This window comes from Schistocerca gregaria, chromosome 5, assembly GCF_023897955.1.
Source record: "Schistocerca gregaria isolate iqSchGreg1 chromosome 5, iqSchGreg1.2, whole genome shotgun sequence".
Classification (NCBI taxonomy): domain Eukaryota; kingdom Metazoa; phylum Arthropoda; class Insecta; order Orthoptera; family Acrididae; genus Schistocerca; species Schistocerca gregaria.
In genome coordinates, this window is record NC_064924.1 from 209,390,907 (window position 1) to 209,404,454 (window position 13,548).

The 13,548-nt window shown below is 41.1% G+C and overlaps 1 protein-coding gene across 3 annotated transcripts in view; it reads left to right on the plus strand.

Moving 5' to 3' along the window:
• Positions 1–13,548, plus strand: part of LOC126272349 (uncharacterized) — an 81,971-nt gene that overhangs the window by 22,992 nt on the left and 45,431 nt on the right. For all 3 annotated transcript variants that reach the window (XR_007549212.1, XM_049975155.1, XM_049975154.1), the window contains exons 2-4: positions 10,765–11,044; positions 12,868–12,988; positions 13,113–13,224. Coding sequence is in view for 2 of the 3 variants with exons in the window: in XM_049975155.1 (XP_049831112.1) it covers positions 10,765–11,044; positions 12,868–12,988; positions 13,113–13,220 (509 nt within the window). In the remaining variant the exon portion in view is untranslated. The remainder of the gene's footprint in view (positions 1–10,764; positions 11,045–12,867; positions 12,989–13,112; positions 13,225–13,548) is intronic.

Here is a 13,548-nt window from a genome sequence, read left to right on the forward strand (position 1 = left end):
TCAGACAACTCACTTTTCCACAGCTACAACGTCTTTTTCAGCTATTGATCTTTGCTTTTGTTCGTCAGCTATTGCAGATTCAGTTCAGTGGGAAGTGACTCCAGATTTACATTCTAGTGACCACTTGCCAGTGTGGATTCGTCTGCTGCCTAGGACAGTGACCAGCAGGAGACCATGCAGGTGGACGCTACAAATGCAAATTTGTTACAATACAGTCAACAGGCTATTTTTGAATGAAAGGGTTGTGCACAAGAGACGGTAGCCCATATCACTCATGAGATCCAAAGGACTGCCACAGAATCCATCCCCAGGTCTAGTAACCACCTTGGACGATGGCCTGTATCATGGTGGAATGACGACTGTCGATTGGCAATCAGGGCCAGATGGACAGCTCTTCGGAACTTCAAACATTGTCCAACTACAGACAATCTTCATGTCTTCAGGTCTGTGAGAGCACATGCAAGGCGAGTGATCAAAGAACGGAAGAGGGCTTCCTGGAGTGAATTCACGACTTCCGTTAATCGGTTCACTTTCGCTGCGCACGTTTGGGAATCAATAAGATGGATTTCAGGCAAAGGTAGTCTACATCCCCTTATAACCTTGTCAAACAATGGGGTCTTGGTGGACACGCCAGAAGAGATGGCTCACGTTTTAGCGGATCACTTCTTTACTGTTACTAAGGCATCCAGACAAGCTTCTGCTGTTCAGGTATTCCATCAGACTGCAGAGATGAGGCAGCTCAATTTTTTCTCGTGTAATGAAGAAGTCTACAACCTTCCACTCTCTATGTGGGAACTGGAATCAGCTTTATCTGCAGCCAAAGACACTGCTCCGGGACCTGATGAGATCCATTATACCATGCTTTGTCATCTGTGCTCTGAAGCAAAAGGTCAGCTCCTCTCTTGTTTCAATCAGATTTGGTCTGATGGACTACGTACCCCACAACTTGGAAGGAGGCAATCTTAATTCCATTCTGGAAACCAGGTAAGGACCGGAGCACCCCTAACAGTTATCGGAGTGTCGCCCTTACTAGTTGTATGGGTAAGAATCTTGAACACATGGTCAACCACTTCCTCGCCTGGCTGCTCGAATCTCGAGATTAACTGAGCTGCTCCCAGTGTGGTTTCAGGCGCTACCATTCCACTCTTGACAACTTAATTCTACTGGAGATGGCGATACAGGAGCCCTTCTTACACCGAAACCATTTAGTGTGTGTGTTTTTTTGACCTCAAAGAAGCATATGACGCTACTTGGAGGTACAACATCCTTCGCCAACTTCATGAATGGGAACTACGTGGACGCCTGCTGCTTCAGATCCAATCCTTTCTCGAGGACAAGCATTTTTGTTATCACATTGGCGATGCTATATCTGATTGCTATGTTCGGGAGAATGGTGTGCTCCAGGGCAGTGTTCTCAGTGTTACATTGTTTGCCATCATTATCAATGGCATTTCCTCTGCACTCACTAGCCCTGTCAAATCTCGTTGTTTGTGGATGACTTTGCAATCTTCTACTCTTCCTCTGATCTTAGGATGATGACGAGGCAGCTACAACTGACCATTAGGAGACTGGAAACCTGAGCCCAGACAACTGGTTTTCGGTTCTCACCTGAGGAGACTGTGTGTGTCAATTTTAATCGTGCTCGTCGGAGTTTTAGCCAACCAGAGCTTACAATGGAGGACCATAGTTTACTTTTTCTAGGCACAGTGCACTTTTTGGGTTTATTATTTGACTCGAAATTAACATGGCTCCCACACCTGAAAGACCTACGAACAAAGGGCTTCCGGTTGTTGCACATTTTGAAATGCCTTGGCAGTAAAAAATGGGGAGCTGACAGGTCCCGCCTCCTACAGTTTTATAGGGGATTTGTTCGATCACGCTTAGACTATGGCAGTATGGTTTATGGATCGGCCCGTACTTCCTACCTCCGAATGTTAGATTCTGTCCACTATGCGGGCATTCGGATATCATATGGAGCCTTTCAGACCAGCCCAGTTCAGAGTCTGTGTGCAGAGGCTGGTGAACCACCACTCTGGATTCGGTGACGTATCCTTTTGGCTCAACAGGCACTGAAAATCTCAGCATTACCTCAGTCGTTGGCATTTAGTTCGGTGATCCAACCCGCCTTCGAATGACTATTCAGGAATCGGCCCCATGTGACCCAGCCATTTGGCATATGTATTATGGCCTGCCTCAAGGATCTGGAGCTCTCGGGCATGAAAATACACACCCAGGGGTGGAATGCACCGCCGCCTTGGTGTCTTCGGAGGCTCAAAGTGATTTTAAGCTTGACGCAGTACCCGAAAAATTGTGCTCCAGATATGGTTTTTACAACTTTGTTTCCATCTATTTTAAGCATGTACCATCATTATTTATATAGATGGATCCCAGCAGGGGAATGCTCTCCGTTGTTCTGTGGTTTTCCCTGATAGGATTTTTAAAGTGTGTCTTCCAGAACAATTTACGAATTATGATGCGGAGTTATATGGCATTCTAATGGCACTGGAGGGGGTTCACAGACATCACTGTACGAGTTTTCTTGTCTGTTCTGACTCTCTTAGTGCACTGCAAGCACTTCTCCAAATGTATCCGGTAGACCTGCTGATTCAGCTCATCCATGACTGCTTACAGCGGCTCCAACGCCGTGGCAAGGAGGTGATCTTTTGCTGGGTACCTGGCCATGTTGGGATACAGGGTAACGACATGGCTGATAAAGCTGCCAAGGGAGCATGTTGGGATGGTGCTGTCCATCAGTGTCCCATCCCATTGCATGCCATTATCTCATTTTCTGGCAGATGCATCATGCGTCAGTGGGAGACTGAATGGTTGCAGGTGTCTGACAACAAACTGCGGTCACTCAAACCGACCACAAAAGCTTGGCGGACTTCGTGTCAGCCTCACTGCTGGATGGAGGTTTTACTTACCAGACTGCCCATCGGGCGTAGCCCTTTCACACATAGCTTTCTTCTCCAGGGGGAGGATCCACCTTTCTGTGAAGTTTGTGGCGTGCCGCTTTCAGTTCAGCATATTGTGGCTATGTGTGTCCTGTATACTGATAATAGGGCAGCCCTTGGTCTCGCTGGAGATCTGCCCATTGTCCTCGCAGTTACCGATACCAGTTTTAACAGAGTGGTGAAATTTTGTGAACTATCAGGCCCCATCCTTAAACTGGTGGGGAAGGGCAGCAGACTTTAGTATGTTATAAACTGCTCTGCATGTGGGACAGCCTTCTACCCCACTCATGAGATTTCCTGTTGGTTTTTTGTCAGGGCGCTGATGACTGTGATGTCGAGCACCCTCACAACCCAACTCATCATCATCATCATTATCATCATTCTTTCAGTTGATGAGAGACACCACTTTTTGGGACTAGCTTTCAACTCCCACCTGACATGTCTTCCCTACCTTCGCAACTTGAGCGAAAGTGCCGGCGGCACATCGGTATACTTCATTGCCTCAGTAACACTAGCTGAGATGGAGATTGCTCTGTCCTTTTGCAGCTCTACAAAGACTTGATTCAGTCCCGTCTTGACTATGGAAGTCTTGCATGTGGTTCAGCATTACCTCAGCATTGTGGATAGTGGACCCTGTTCATCATTATGGGGTCTGACTTGTGACAGGAGCCTTCTGAACTAGCCCTGTAAGCAGCATACTAGTCAAGGTTGTAGTCCCTCCATTGCCTATCAGGCGCCAACAACAGCTGCTGAATTATGCTGTACACATTCATAGCTTCCGTGAACATCCCTACTACCACGTCCTTTCCCCTGGAAGGGAGCTCCATCTCCCACAGCAACCACCCACAACTTGGTTTACAATTGCTGCACACCTCTAGTGTCCCTGTTTGGAATTGCACCTTCCTCTACTGTTACCACTGGTCAGGGAGACATTGCATCTGCCCCCATGGCTTGTGCCCCTGACCTTGGATTTTCCTAAAAGTCTCCTTTGGTCCAAAAGATTTTTGCTGTTTGTTCTTGGCTGTCATTGAGAAGTATCTGGTTTCAGGAGTGGTACTCACCAACGCTTCAACAGATAATGGACAAACAGGCTTTATGTACCCGGAGCAGTGAACTCAACACACTGCCAAATAACTGTAGTGTCTTCTGCTGAACTGATGGCCATTAAATTAGTCCGTATCTTGTTCGTTCTTGCACTGCCAAGAGTATTGTAACCTGTTGTGACTCCCTTAGCAGCCTTCAGGCAATAGACCAGTGTTATTCTCCTCTGGTTACAGCTATCCAGGTTCTTGTCTCTAAATTCCATCTAGCTGGGCAGCCAGTCGTTTTCGTTTGGCCCCCAGTCATGGTGGGATTTTGGGAAATGAACGAGCTGACCGGATGCCACCAGGATGACAATTCTGGAAATGGGGGTCCTGGAACCAAACCTTTAGTCATTTATATGCCATCGGCTGATGGAAGTCTGGAAATCAGATTGGTCTTTCCTGATCTCTCCAAACAATCTGAGGCCAGTTAAGGAGACCACAGTCCTCTGTCAACTCTGCATTGGCCATGCTTGACTGACTTGTGGTCACATTCTCAGTCAGGAGGATAGAGTGCAGCCACTTTCCTTCTTATTCCTTCCTTAATCCGAGCTTGTACTCAGTCTCTAACGAGTTTGTTATTGACGGGATGTTATAAACAGTAAACTTCTCCACCACCATGAGAAGATGATAAGAATTTTTGACTATTTGTGACAAATGGATGAGAGCAGTTGAAATCCAACAGAGGTAACAGGCAGTTTCACCACAAGCCTTTGGTGACAAATTAGTGGAAACTGTGTAGACATCTTGGAGTACTATGTTTCATTTGCTGTGGATACCAAACGATAGAAACAGAAACTTGCATGCAGTAGAGCAACTCAAGTGGGACACAGAGTGGCGTTCTGTGCTGCTCAGCAATGAGTCTCACTCGTGGTTGTGGTGGTCAGGTAGACACCAACATGTCCATAAAAAACTAGGTGAAAGATAACAAAAAACAGTGATTTTCAACATCTATGTCTCTCCTCCTGGAATAATGGTTTGAAGAGCTATAGCATATGACAACAGGACTGATTTGGTAATTCTTGAAGGGAAGCTGAATGATCGCTCCTATGTGGCAATACTGGTGAAACTCCTTGTCACGCCTTTTGTGGTGGAGCGTACCATGTGGCCTATTCCTTCGGGATAAGGAAGACCACCCACTGAAGTTCACACCTCAAACTCTTTGAGGAATGTATCCTTTCCCACCTGCCCAGTTGCCTGACTTCTAATCCATAGATCATATCTAGGATTTGATGGGAAGAGTTGTGCATTCATGCTTTCAGCAGTCTTCATACACGAGAAAGAGTGTGTTTCAGGCATTGCAAGAAATTCCTCAAGATGACATTCAGAGGCTGTTGGCTTCCATGCCATACCAAATACAAGAGTGTATTTGTGTCCTTAGGAGCCGCACTTCAAACTGATGTTGATGATGGTGGACATCAGAGTTGAACAGAACAAAAGTTCAATGATGTAGAACCTATCAAGTAATGAACATCTTCCCAAAGTTTGATAAATGTTGGACTGGTGCTTCGTGGTGGAACACTTTCCATTTCTATCAGTGTAAATGTCTCAATGCTACACCATAAATTCAATTTCACCAGGATAGTGAAAAATTCAAAACTGTAATGGGAGCTGTGTAAGGAGATAGCATAAAACAAAAAGTGTTCTCAGAATGCTCCGAGAATGTTCACGCCTGTGCCCGTAATAGAAATTTTGCAATTAGTGTGTAAACCTGGTTAGAGTTGTGGCAGTGAGACATGGGCTTTTAATGTGAAACCCCTAAGGGAGCAGTTGAGAGATGCATATTGGGAATTATTTTAACCAGAGTGTTGTCTCATGGCTTTCCGGATCCACTTTAAGAGACAGTTTATTACCTGTCTGAGGAGTCCCACTGTGCAATTTATCAGCAAAGTAAAACAGTTCATATCGAAAGCTTAACTGTTGCAGATCATGCAATTGTTACACAAGTGACTAGCAGAGGAAAGGAAGTCAAAACAGTAAATGATGTGACATTAAAGATTACTTACTTCAGCAGTGGTTTTAATATGTTGACATGAAGTGTTTTATTATAAATCTTGTAGCACAGTTCTTATGTTTTATCACAGTTTTTAAATAATGTGTATTTTATTGACAATGAAACAGTTCCTTGTTTATTCCATGTAGTCTTCACAAAGATGCAAAGTGTCTATTGGATGATGAAATCAGTTATTTTCCTTACACCAGCGACATTCAGTAAAAGAAAAATTAATGCATTCAGGCACTTCACAGTAATTACTAGTTTTATTTAGACAAAATTGTGATGGAGGAAGAATTGATACTGACTATTGTTCTGCATACCGGGCATACTTGATCAAATTCATAAAATGTGGTGATGCAAACTGACAATGCAGAAATGCCTGAAGGTTAACAATACTGTTCCATTGATAAATATGAAAGTAGAAAGAGCTGCTGGAAAGTGTACAGTTGATATTTGTGAAGGAGCTTTATTGCAGACATTTGTACTTCCTTGTAGACTGGCTTCCTGAAGCTGACAGTAAATGGTAATAATGAACGTGAAATGCAGCATTGTTTTTCAGCTGCACAGTAGCCAAGAATTAATCAGCTGTTTGTTCTTGGTCAGTGCTGGAAAATGACATAATTCAACTATCACTTTGTAATGAATTCTTCAGTTCTTCAGTACTATTCAGTCCGTCATCAGGAAGTGTGCTCAGAAATGCCATACCAGGCTCCATTTCAAACTCCCATCCTCAATGGCAGATATGTGGTCACCAATGTTAATGATTGATAAAATGGCAGAAATCCAAGCTTAGTGGTTCAGATTGTGTGACTTTGACTAATCATTGTTTGATATAGAACAAATGAGGTGTTCTTAAATTTTAGAATATATATGCTGATTTCCAATCTAAGATGATGTCTCGCAATGAATGATTCCATCCATGCCAGGCATCATGTATTCCGAAAACATCAGTCAGCAAAACCCAACATATAATGTTCTGACATGACATACTAAGTCATGAAATATGGCATATAGAAGCAGTATTTTTTGACTTCTGAAGGGCATTTGACTTGATACCATTCCAATGCTTATGAATAGATGTATGATCGGTTAGGATATCTAATGAAATTTGTGTCTGAATTGAGAATTTATTGGTGGGCAGGTTGCAGCATGTTATCTTTAATTGAGAGTCACTGACAGATGTACACATGACTTCAAGAAAGTCGCAGGGAAACATGATGGGAGCCTTGCTGTTCATGTCGTGTATTAATGACCTGGTAGACAATATTAATAGTGACCTCAGACTTTTCGCAAATGGTGCAGTTATTTATAATGAAATACTATTGCAGCAAAGCTGCGCAAATATTCTGTCAGATGTTGACAAGATTTCAAAGTGGGACAAAGATTGGCAATTGTCTTAAATGTTAAGAAATGCGGAATTGTGCATTACACAAAATTCAGAAACTCTGTGACTACAGTATCAGTGAGTCACAATTGGAATCAGTCAACTCACACATATAATTGAATGTAACTATTTGCGAGGATTTCAAGTGGAAAGATCACATAGGCTCGATAGATGGTAGACCTTAGCCCATTTGATAGGATCCTGAGAAAATGCTATCATTCCACAAAGACAACTGCTTACAAAATTCAGTGTAACCATTCCTACAATATTGGTCAAGTTGGGGTTGATTTGGGGGATGAGACCAAACTACGAGGCCATTGGTCTCATCGGATTAGGGAAGGAAGTCAACTGTGCCCTTTCAAAAGAACCATCTCGGCATTTGCCTGAAGCAGATTTAGGGAAACCATGGAAAACCTATATCAAGATGACTGGATGCGGGATTGAACCATCGTCCTCCTGAATGCAAGTCCAGTGTGCTAACAACTGTACCACCTCACTCGGTATTGGTCAAGTGTATGAGGCACATATTATATAGGAGTAACAAAGAAGGGAAGCACAAATGGTGATAATACCATTTGACTCATGGGGGAGTGTTATGGGAATGCTGAAAAACTGAACTGGCAGAAACTGAAAGATAGTCGCCAACTTCCTTGCAAAAGCCTACTAACAAAATTCCACGAACCTCAGTTAAGTGAGAAATTTAGAAATTTCCTATAGCCCCCTACAAATAGTTCCTTTGACCATGAAGACAAGATCAGACTAATGATGGTACAAACAGAGCCATTTGAAATCATTCTTCCTCTAACCCGAATGTAATCCATAATGGAAGACTCTAATATGTGGTACTATAGGAAATACCCTGCTATGCACTTCACAGTGGTACCATATGTCCTAACATCATAATATGCAGAAGATTACTGACCCTGTAAGTCAGGAAACTTGTAACAGCTTATGCTGTTACTCAATAAAACCACCGGAAACTGCATTATATTTCAGGTAAAACGACCCTATAAGCAAGCTAAACACATCTCTTCTGTGTGAATGAAAATTCCAAAAGACAGTGTGCTGATAAAATATTTGTTGTTGTTGTTGTTGTATAGTAAACAACTGTAAACTAACTGTATCACAGTGTGGTGAAGGACAGCAGGTAGGTCTGTTCACATTGTATCAAGATTATTGTCAGACTCCACGCAGTTATCTTTTTTGTAATTTTGTTATGTAATGAAATTATTGTCAGCTGTTGATAATGGAAATTTATTCCAATAGCAGCTGTTTCCTATTCATTTATTTTGAACTAGCTGAAAAACAGAAAAAAATTGCTGTACTTGGCCTTAATTTTCATTGGGTTTTTGAAGATATTAAAGATAACTTGAGAATGTAGTAAAAATTAATTTAAAAAAAAAGAGGTAAATATTTAAGTGTGTTAAACTCAAAAATACTCTTAAATGCTCAAAAATACTAAATACTCTTAAATTCACTGAAGTAGTCAACAATGTTTGATAATGGTAACAATGATCCCACTCTGTTAATATTACTTAACATGCCAAAATTCCACTAAGTCATTGTCTACTACCTTAAGCTATTCACTTTGCCTTAAATTTATTTCACTTTTTATGACTTTCACTTTTCCTTGATCCTCTTTAACTGATTTGCAAAAGTAAGTTCATGCATGTGCCTCACCTTCGCCTATATATACCCCTTTGAACTGGATTGTATCCACAGCAAAACAGAACAGTGAAAGATTCTGCAAAATTTCTTGAATCTTCTGGAAGATTCTGGAACATTTTACAACATTCCAGAAGGAACATTCTGGCCAGACTCGGCTATTTCAGCACTTGGTTCCCAGCTGCTTCATTAAATTTCCATAACAAGTCCATTGGTGTGATGCTCGAAATCTTCATGGATGGGGTGATGGAGGGCGATCATACCACAAAACCATCAATTAGCTGCCACTCTTGTACCCTCTACTCCCATTGCATTTACTTACTATTGAAATACATTAATCACTAATGGAGCGCATCCACTGCTCAGAAATCTATTGTCTACTTATAAACTTCTACATTATTAACAGGACCACTTGTGTGTAATATTGAGGTAATCATATTACCACTAGTTCATATTGTATCTGAAAACTTTATGTTGGAGTGCTGTGCAGTATTTAACTTTTTGCATGATTTCCATTAGTCAGTTGGTATGCTCAATTCATGTGTTGTATACTATCACAGTATGTGTCCTGTTGAAGACTACATTCCAATTTATGAACATTGCAATGCTTAGAATGAGTGGTCTGAATCACTCCAAAATAGAAGTTTGTGGAGAACAATGGAACCATAATAGGTCATTAAGAATGCAGAGTAATGGCTTGCACATGGGCCCAGAAACACCTTCTTTTGAGAGAACAGACAGGTTGGTGCTATGCCACATTCAGTTGGTGCAGAGCAGTCAGCTGAAGTGGAAACATGCAAGCTGTGCCGATCTGCCTTGTTGACATCAAAGGGCGCAATATCTGCATGTGAGTTAGTTTGAACAGAACAGAACAATTTGTTTCTGGGAAACAGTTTCATCATACCATGATGTTGCCACATGTACAGGGCACACTTCTATGGTAGTAATATGTATGTAGAATCAGTGGATAGAAGAGGGTGATACACTGTGACAAGCAGGTACTGGATCACACAGTGTGACCAGAGCATGGGATGACTGCCACCTTGGCCACACATGGGATGACTGCCACCTTGGCCACATGGCTGTAAATGACAGAACAGTGCTTCACACTTATTGTCAGAGCACTACCAATAGTATGGACATGTCCGCACAGATGATTCGGCATTGCCTGCTGAGGGCTGGACTGGTGGCATGCTTACCACTGCATTGACTTCTGTTGACCAGAAGCCTCCAGCACCTCAGACTGTGTGTGTGTGGGGGGGGGGGGGGGGGGGGGTGCCCATGCACCATCACTGGCATTTGGGAATGATAAACTGTGATTTTTTCATAAAAGTTCCACTTCAATTTGTCCCTCAGTGATGACAATGTATGTGTTAGACGCAACATTGGTGAGCGCAGTTGGACAGACTGCGTTGTTGAGCGATGCAGCGGACAAATGCCAAGTGTTTTGGTTTGTTCTAACCACTGGTGTTTTGTCATGTCTCTAAACAATGCAGTAAATTTCATTGGAATAATATGCCTTGTCCTTGGTTTGCGGTTTCCACAAAAAGTAGTGGTCTGTTTGGAAATTTTGCAGATGTTACCAATTTTTTGTGTAGCAGCTGTCCTCATCTTTGCATGTAATTTCAGTGGATTTTCTTAACGTAGTATTTGTATTCATAACCAGCTTCACATTATTCACAGGGAAACAGCGAATTCGGCATAATTCACGTTTTTGCTTGTTGCTGTCTGCTGTTCAGATAGAGGGACCAAACATTGTTCAAACTGAACTTTTGAAGGAAATGAATGTGTTGAAAATTTGGAAACCAAAGTTGGAACTTCATTTGCAAAGAAGACAGCAACTCTGCAATGTTTTAATGGCCATGAAAAATCTTGCTGGAACTTTAAAACTAAGCAGAGTAAAATGTGAATTCAGTGTGCCACATATTTACATAGCAGGAATAACAGCTGAAGCATCGGATGGGTAATTATAACTGTAATTTGAAAATGTTTTTGATGTAGAAGTGCTGACTGATATCTCTGTGTGTATCCTGTAGTCTCTATTTATTTTCCTATAAAGCAATAATGAATGCTAGAAACTGCTGTGATGCATTCAAACATAATAATTTCTGAAATAACTGTGTTTCCCAATTTTTTCCTCTGCAGCATTTTATTTATAGTCTTTTCCTTCCATACTTTGATAAGGAACACAGGCTGTCTCAACCATTTGCTGTCAGGTCCAAAGTGTTCCTTTAGGAAAAATGGTTACCTAGTGTTGTAAAATACATTTAAGAAATAGATGTATAGAAGTTTATCAGGATCCTCAGTGACGAGATTGGTCTCTATCAAGGGCATACCCAGTGGGGCCAGGAGAGCAGCTGAAACAAAGTGACAGGTGTTGCTGGTGTTTACGTATACTATTCTTGCAGCACCAGTCACCATACTCATTTAAAACTCACTAGCAGGATCTCTTCTGAATCTCAACAGAAAACACTATACCTGCTGTAGAAGTAATAGATGTAAAATTAGGAATTTTATTCCTCTAGTTGAATTGGTGTAAGAAAATCTTTGACAGTTGCAGTGGGCTGGACGCAACAGCTTTTCATGACTACCTCAACCAGTCGTGCAATGCAGTGTTGTGAACATTTGTATGGCAAAGCTTCAGAGTTGTCACAGCTCTATATACTGCTGCTGTTTCTACCTGCAGCCATTTTCGTTTAGCAGTTGAGAGCCTGCAACAGTGCGGCTAGCTGTCAGGGATCTACCTAGGCAGACTCAACTATAGACTATTGCTCAAATTCCCAATCGCTAAGTATTTGTTCTTTCCATGTACTGGGTGGCTATAGTTAATGTGCAACTGCTCACAGAGTTCCAGTGTGGAGTGTAATTATCATAAGCCAGTGGAACTTGGTAGGTATGCAAATGCAGAACCAATTTACTTTGGAAAAAATTATTTCCTATTTTGGCCTGGAGAAATTATTTCCTATTTTGGCCACCAGATGCAAATGTGGCACTGTACAGTAGTGCTCATATTGAACAAATTATTTAAGCAGTGGTAAATAATAAAACCAATATTGTGCCTTTCTCACTTGTTTGACCTTTTCTGCCTGTGTCCCATTACTAATCCATTATGTATGGAAACATCTTTCTTGCATTCACAGTGCCAGATTTACACCTGTTGGTCAAAATTGGAACTAATTTTTTCCAGCATAAATTGATTCCAAATTAACACATCAGAATATCTGAGTTTCACTGTTGTACAATAATTAGCAGCCCACATTGGATCTCTGTGAGTAGCTGTACTTTAATTATAATCACACTTTACTTTTCTGTACCTTGCTAACCCTTGTAGAAGACTTGAGTTGTATCACATACCTATTTTTGAAAATATGAGGTTGATTAGATGACTGGACCACTTGTTCATCTGCTGACTTGAACTACACACTGCAGTTGCAGTGTTGGGTTTATCCTGAAGTGACTATTTTATATGTAAATCACATGCATTAGGACATATTTAAGTGTCACCATCATCAACAGAGCTTCTAGAAGCAAGGCCACAAATTATATCCCTCTCCCCTTGTAACAGGACAGCTATATACCAAAGAAATTGAAATACAGTTAGATTAGCTAGTTCTCATTTGCATAACAAGTGGCACAATGCAAAACAAATAAAAGCAAGATAGTGTCTACCCTTTGATTTCTGATTATTTATAGCTGGTTTTATTATCTTCATGAACATTAGGTTACACATACACCTTTGAAATTTATATGCCTGATACTAGTAACATACAACGTCCTTCTTTTCAGCACACAGATAAATGTAGAAATACTGGATTCAACTGTTTGTTTACACAAATCTGAGTTACCAGATGGCCTCATGAAATTTAAGTTACGACTGTCAGAGGCCCTTGGATATACAAACATAGTGGTAAGGACCTTTCACTCCAACATTTGTCATGCAAATTGCAATGACTGGAATAATTAGCTCAAAATTTTCATTTGAATGAGTTATTGTTGTTACAAAGTAATAACAAATGCTTCTCCTATTTTAGATGCTAGAACGAAACCTTGACAAAATTGAAGGTACTGAGAACTTTTACAGTCATGTGGAGGATCAGCTCAGGAAAGTGATGGAATGTAACAAATGGGAAAATCTGTGAATCAGTACGTATAAAGTAGATGAGTTTCGCCTAGTATGAGTACATGTAGTGATGTGTGACAGTAAATTAACATTAATGTATCGTGTTACGGAAATGTTTTGCTCTTTATTTCATAAGTAATTTTGATTTTATTTTTCAAAAGTCCTTTACCAACAGTTTAATTCACAAGAAGATTATTGCTCACAAGAAAATACTACAGAATATTTTCAGTCAATGAAAGAGCATGTATCAGAGTATGGGTTCTCATTCCGCTTCTTTTCTTTGAAATATATATTTTCCAAAATCCTAAAATCCTCTGATACCCACACTTTTTCAGAATGTAGTGCTT